This window comes from Musa acuminata, chromosome BXJ3-2 (assembly GCF_036884655.1).
Source record: "Musa acuminata AAA Group cultivar baxijiao chromosome BXJ3-2, Cavendish_Baxijiao_AAA, whole genome shotgun sequence".
NCBI lineage: Eukaryota > Viridiplantae > Streptophyta > Magnoliopsida > Zingiberales > Musaceae > Musa > Musa acuminata.
In genome coordinates this window covers 4,231,512-4,238,770 of record NC_088350.1, presented here as the reverse complement: position 1 = coordinate 4,238,770, position 7,259 = coordinate 4,231,512, and the positions used below count along the sequence as shown (strand labels likewise).

The 7,259-nt window shown below is 38.5% G+C and overlaps 1 protein-coding gene across 1 annotated transcript; it reads right to left on the bottom strand.

Moving 5' to 3' along the window:
- Positions 1–2,891: 2,891 nt before the first annotated feature.
- On the bottom strand, positions 2,892–5,736 carry LOC103973846 (myb-related protein P-like). Its single transcript, XM_009388510.3, has 3 exons — positions 5,480–5,736; positions 5,198–5,327; positions 2,892–3,814 (listed from the first exon to the last, which is right to left on the bottom strand). Exons 1-3 carry the CDS (start codon positions 5,610–5,612, stop codon positions 3,115–3,117), a joined length of 963 nt encoding a protein of 320 aa, XP_009386785.2. The 5' UTR covers positions 5,613–5,736; the 3' UTR covers positions 2,892–3,114.
- Between the last annotated feature and the right edge of the window lie 1,523 nt (positions 5,737–7,259).

Below are 7,259 nucleotides of genomic sequence, written 5' to 3'. Positions count from 1 at the left end.
TTTCAGCACTGAAAGGGCACTCAAACACACCAAAATCCTGATCTTATTCTGTGATTTTTAGAGCTCAAAATTGTTGTAAAAGCCAAAAGTTCTTCTCCCTCTTTTCTTCTAAGTTCTGATCTTTAAAGAGAGGAGAGAAAATTTTGTAATGGTTGTCTCCTAAGCCTGTCAAAAGGAGTGAAACTATAAAAGGGTGGTTGGCCTTCGCCTATTGAAGGAAGGCCTCTAGTGGACATCGGTGACCTCGTTGGTGGAGGAAGCCAAAAGTGGATGTAGGTCAAGATTGACCGAACCACTCTAAATCTCAGTTTGCATTTACTTTGAGCATATTATCTTTACTGCAAACCTCCACAAAAGCTTATTGCTTTCTGCGCATATATGATTGGGTTTCAAGCTTTGCACTTTCCGAATCGGCGTTTAGACGTAAATCAGTTTTATCATACAATCATCATATTTCAGTTTGCGTTTACGTTTTGATTTCTATCATAACTGCAAACTGCCTTTATATCCTTGCTTTAACTACATCTCGCTTAATCAAGTGATTTACGAATCAGCATTTAGACGTAAATCAGTTTTTTCGTACGAATATCATATTTCAGTTTGTGCCTACTATCTGATTTGAACCATAACTGCAAATTGCATTTATATCTTTGCTGCATCTCGCTTAATCAAAAGTTAAAGTGATTTACGAATCGGCTTTCTTACTGAAATCACTTTTATTGAACGAACGTAGTTTTTTTTTTAATCGTAGAAGGTTTTTCGCTGCACTAATTCACCCACCCCCCCCCTCTCTTAGTGCTCTTGATCCTAACAAAGTTATGTTGATAATATGTAATTATATATGCAATACTCATGATTTTATGATGTATGCAATGATGTGAAACTTAACGGTTGTTATTTTTTGAAATTCAACATTATTTCAACATAGCATATTGATAGGGGGAGTTTTGTTTAAATTCTGTCATCAAATGGTTATCATCATTAAAAAGGGAGAGATTGTTGAATCTTGGATTTTGATAATGAAATTAATTAATGAGTTTACAATCTAATCTATGTTTTAAGTGATATAGGATTAACTTATATTAGAAAAGACAAATCGACTAAAGTAGGAGGAATCGAACGTTAGACCGGAGTGAAATATGTTAGGAGATTAGACATCGAGCTAGAGGATTATTCAACATACCGATAGAAGAATTTCATGCCATGAGTTCAGGCATCAGACCGAAGGATTGAATACTGTGCTAAGAAGATCGAAAGTTACGGGAGTCAACATGCCAATTGGGTAATACGCCGAAGGAGAGGACGACGCGTTGAAGGATCAAACAAAATATCGGATGACCAGTGACATGCCAGACAATATAGGATTCATGCTTGTAATCGTATGTATAAATCGAGTTAGTTTAGAACTAATTATCTTGGTTTGGGGATGAAACAATACCAACTCAATTAAAGGCTAATTAGGCCTGAATCAGGACTGAATTGGGCTTGTTGTTTGGCTCATTCAACGACCTATAGTAGGATCTAGTAGTGGTACCGCTCAGACTAGGTGGTGGTACCGCCCAAACATAGTTTCCCAAACTATGTCATGTGGTGGTACCGCTAGATTGGGGGTGATTCTACGCAAACATAGTCTTCAAAACTATGTCAAGCGGTGGTACTATCAGACTGGGCTGTGGTACCACCCAATGTTAGTGTGTCAAGTAGTGGTACCGCTCAGTGTCAGATTGATAGGCGGTGATACCGCCTAGTATTGGCGGTGGTATCGCTAGTACCTCAAAAACCTAGGGATTTGAATTTTGGCTTCGATTTTTTAAGCCATTTGGGGTTTATAAATATCCCATAAATTTTTGCATGAAATAAACACGAAAGTAGAACAAAAACTCTAGGATTCCAAGGTTGTAATCTCTTAAAGTGTATAGTCTCTCCTTCTAGAGCTTAGTGATAGTTCTAAAGAAAATATGTGAAGGAACACTTACAAAAGATGAGTGTAAAGGTACTCTCCTAAGCCTATAAAAAGGAGAAAGAGTTATAAGAGTAATTGATCTTCGCCCGTTGGAAAGAAGATTGGTAGTGGAAGCTAGTAGCCTCGAGTAAAGAGAAATCGAGAATAGATGTAGGTCACGATGACCGAACCACTATAAATCTAGTGTGCTCTTTTCTTTTACTACTTACTTAGCTGCTCACTTCGCTTTACACTTACTTTAAGTCAAGCTTAAACACTTTTCGATATGGAGTTTATCGAAATGGTTTTTCTACGTTGAACGAGTTTTCAAATCGATGTAATTTTTACGTAAATACTAATTCAACCCCTCTCTCTCTCTCTTCTCTTAGTGTCAATTTTGATCCTAACAAGCTATAGTAGGATAGCAGTAGCCGATGCAATAAAGATTACGGGTAATATCATAATTTAGAAAATAAAAGATGCTATGTGTAAATAGATTAAAAAACAAGAGCCCCATTTGATAGATTTCAATAGAAGAATGAGATCTCCTAAATAAATTATTTTTGAACAAAGAGAATCTATTGACTTGAAACTTATGCTGTACATAAAGGGTTTCAATGCCCCATTTGTATATCTAATCCACGTAATACTTTATTTATCCCTATCTTAATTATTTTTTCAATAATTTCTTCAAAAACAAATTCATATTTGAGTATAATTTTGGAAGAATTCGTAGAGCTCCTATGCGAGGTTAAATTACGGCTACATTGGGTTTAGCTCAGAAGACTCGAAATTTCTAAGAGTAATAGTAAACCAAGTACTTGTAATTCGATATGCGTTCACATCGCTTTCCTTAGCAAGAGAAAAGTGTCGAGTAGCCAGAAATGAATGGATCAAAAAGGTCTCTAAGCTAATTATCGTCACACAAAAGAGCCAAACATTTCCTACGTCATTCCATAATCTCCTAAAGAGCCTCTTTTTATTTGAAACGTGGTAAGGAATCTCAAAATGACAACCCCAAAAAGATTGTGAAAACATGCATCATTGATGGCACACCTTCACTCTACAAGAACTACTCTCTTTCTGATGACTTTACATGGTTCCTAGAAGTCGCAACTGTTCCTTTCTAACACGAAGAGCAGTAAGTACTGTCTCCAAAGGACGCTCTAACCTCAAATAAGCCAGCCATCATCTAATGAGCCTTCTTGGTATCCACAGTCATCCACACCACGGAGGGCTAACTCCCCATTTCCACTGTCCCACATCCATGGCCACATCTCTCCAGCTTCCTCGTTGGCCCCCAAGTCCCACTCCAAGAGCTTCTCCCTTTGCCATGAACCCATCTCATCCTCACTCTTGGATGCCAATTCAACTCTACTTGTGCTCATCACACCACTGTCTGCCTGAGTGTACCCCCACCCAATCATGCTTTCCTCACTTGGACCAAACAGCACGTGTTCCATATCAGCATCTGTGTCCCAAAGCTCACTTACCATCTCTTCATTAGGATCCATGGTGATCCCATCAAACGTGACGCTGCTAGCTTGTTGGTTTTGATCAGGATCCGAAACCATGATATGACCCTCATCACTCTGCACTACCGAAGCTGGGGGCCGGATGTCAGCCATGTCTTGCTTATCTCTTCTGATTTCTCTATTCATGGTGTTGGTCTTCTTCATGGCCGACCGGTCAATGCAGGCACCCTGCTGCCTGCCCCCACCACCGCGAAGCTTACTGAGGTCTAAGACTGCGGCCTCGCTGTCCATTCCAGTTCGCCGGAAGCTTTGGATTTTTCTGCTGAGGTGAGAGTTCCAGTAGTTCTTGATCTCGTTATCGGTTCTTCCCGGGAGATGGCCGGCTATTAGGGACCACCTGCAATGACAGAAGGAAAGACTTCATGAGAGACTCATCGTTGTCGCTCCCTACCTTGATCGTCACTGGCATCGGTCAAAATTAATGCAGTCACGCGAAATTTGATGCGACAATTGAAACGCTCTGGACGGTTGAGCTTATTGAGAAAGTATATTCGCATCTAATTAACTCTACATCATATTATGATATGGTGACTGCCGTCGAGGATTCAAACTGGACTTTGGCGCATGCAGTAGTCATGCGTGCAAGGATTTAGAATAACTAGTTTGTTGATCTCGTTGTCAAGAGTAGAGTCTCCATCGTTGCCATCTCCCAGATTGGTTTTGCGATCAGTAAAAGGGAGAAGATCACTATATATATATACATATATATATATACATATATATATATACATATATACATACATATATATACATATATATACAATACATATATATACATATATACATACATATATATACATATATATACAATACATATATATACATATATATATATATACATATATATATCTATATATATATATATATATATATATATACTTCCTTAAACTCTGAACTCTTAAATCTACAATAAAATGTCAATGATACTTTCCTTGTGTACAGCTATCCTCTGAATAAACTAAAAACAGATTCTCTCTCTATCTCTCTCTCCAAGAAGTTAATTATTCTTTTACCTGTTAGCAAATAGCAAGTCAAAACTTGCAGTCTAAAAGAATCAAGAAAACATAAAAGAAGAGATTGAGATTAATAAACAAGAAGCCATGTACGTCAGGTTGTCTTTAGTAGTTTTTTCCTGTTTTCTTTATATGTTTGTTTTGGTGTTAAGCTAAAAGGATTCTGACATCCATGGCGGTAAGCAGAGAGAGAATGAGAGAGGCGTGATGGCGACGAGAACATACAACTTTTCTACAACACGACAAGGCTCTACAAGCTTCAAAAAGTGTACAGAGAAACCCTCGTTTTCCACTTAGGTCCACTGTCACCTCCCGTATTTAAGGAGGGTCGTCGGTATTCGCATAAAAAAGGGATGAATCCTGTCATGGTGAGCCCACCTCTATGTCGATGTGGGCAAACTCCGTGCATGTGAAGAGAGGCAGAAGCATGCACAGCGACTAAAATATGTACAATAGCGAGAAAAGAACCAATTAATCATCAACTCTCATCAGCAGAAAGGACAAAAAAAATCATCATGTGAGCAACACGCAGTTTGGTTTATTATAAAGTAATGGACTGCCTCGATTGATAGATGGATTTGCCATGAACTCCATGAGAATCCCCAAAATCATTGTTTGACTTATATATGTAACTTCCTCAAACTATCATGTAGAAACCACTCTCGATAAAAACATGAAAATGGAGGTAAAAGGATTAGAGCGGTCACCTGTTTCCAAGAGTGGCGTGCAGCTTGATGATGATATCCTCCTCGTCTCTAGTAATGTTACCTCTCTTTAGGTCAGATCTGAGGTAGTTTATCCATCTGAGTCTGCAGCTCTTTCCACACCTCAAGAGCCCTTCCAAACACCAAATACCAAAAAAAAACAAAGCAAAGAAAGAAAGAACAATACAAACAGATTAGAAACCATCCCATGCTCAAGAAGACATAGTTATGCATATGTTCCGAATCCATTTGAACATGAGAGAAGTATATATATTCTTGTTTGACCTGCATTCTTGGGCAGTGATCTCCAGGACCCTTCTCCATTAGCAGCAATGTACTTCACCAGGATCTCATCCTCTTCCGCTGTCCACCTCCCCTTCTTCAGCCCCACCTTCTCACAGCATGGAGCTCTCCCCATTTTCTCCCAGAAGTTGGAAGGAGAGAGCGAGATAGATGGAGGATGAAGATCTGAGCCTGATCTCTACAATGCGAGGGTGGTCAGTGGTAGTTTTCGGGGGACGGGCTCTAATATAAGTTGGCTGCAACAGCAAGCGGGATGGAAGAAGGGTAATAAAGTAGCAGGTGGGTGTGACATAGAGAGAGAGAGAGAGAGAGAGAGAGAGAGAGATAGAAAGTCGAGTTGGGAAAGGGAGCCACGTATTCATCACGGCGATGGGGGATGTCGTGGCGCGAGGCTTCGCGTATACGAATCTCACGGGCTTCCGTCAACCACGTTGCTGGCTCGACCCTCTTTCCCTTCCACTCGTGTTTTCTTCTTTTCTCCGCTCAACCCCATTGACTGCATATAATCTTTTTATTCTTCAAGGGTTTTAAATGCCTATTCGTCTTTAATATAGTATGCGTTGTTCCTCAAAATATTTGTGAGTGTGGTGAAATTCGTAGTTACATAGCAATTTTTAAAAAAATTACTGATCAGAATTTGATAATATATCGACGAAAAACTTGTGAATTAGTTTTTTATTCACTGAAGTAATAAATTTACCACGGAAATTTTTTTATTCACTGTATATATATATATATATATATATATATATATATAAGAAAAAGTCGTTTGCAGATATAAGAGGTGTCTCTATTCCGTCATGCTTGTGCATTGAGCATGAGAAGAAGAGTACATTAACAAATGCCGTTGTTCCACGTAAATGTTATTGTAAACACACGGTAGACAGACTTGACAAAGATTCTTTTCATTAAGGGGCAAAACAATAAAATACGAAATGATTGGAAAGACTTTTCCACCCTTTTGATTCCAAAAATATCCAATCGACCAAACACAAATTAAATAAAATAAGATGAACCCCAAGTAACTCAAAGCCATAGCCTTCTGCAATGGGTTACTAGAAGATTACAATCAACTCATTGTACAACCTGAGTTTCAGATTGAGTACTAGTACTCTATCTGGCTAAAAATGATTAGCTACAACTTTAATGGAGCACTGCCTTATCATATATTGTGCATGGAATAGGCTATAGCAACTGTTGAAATTATCATTATTTTCTTAACGTTCCACCTCAATCATTCACTTCTTCTTTCTCGGTATTTTCTGCATCGCCAATTCAAACACCTCCTTCTCATAATTCCTCCATCATACGTTGCATTCATTACCGCCATACGCATGCAGCACACTTGAGATACAGTCGCAATCTGTAATATTAATTGCGTGCTTTAACTTCTGCGTACTTCTTTCAGAATTATTTCGATAACCAAAGGAAAATTAAAACCTAGATAGAGGGCCACGGTACATCTACTTGGCGGCTTATGGATCTTATATCTATATGTGCCTTTGTTTCATAAAATGGATCACATAACAATTTCAAGAATCATCAGGCTTTTTCCTGTGACAGTCATTGCAATCAACAGAGTATTTGTCATTATAATCATTATAATGACTCGGGCCTGATGGGCTAACTGGTCTATCAACTTCATTTGATCTAAACCACTGATCAAAATACTTAAACTGAAGTTGATAATAGTACACTCATCAGACCCTTATAAGCTAATCTTAATCTTGTCCACTTTCGATGTGGAACTAATCAGGAGTGT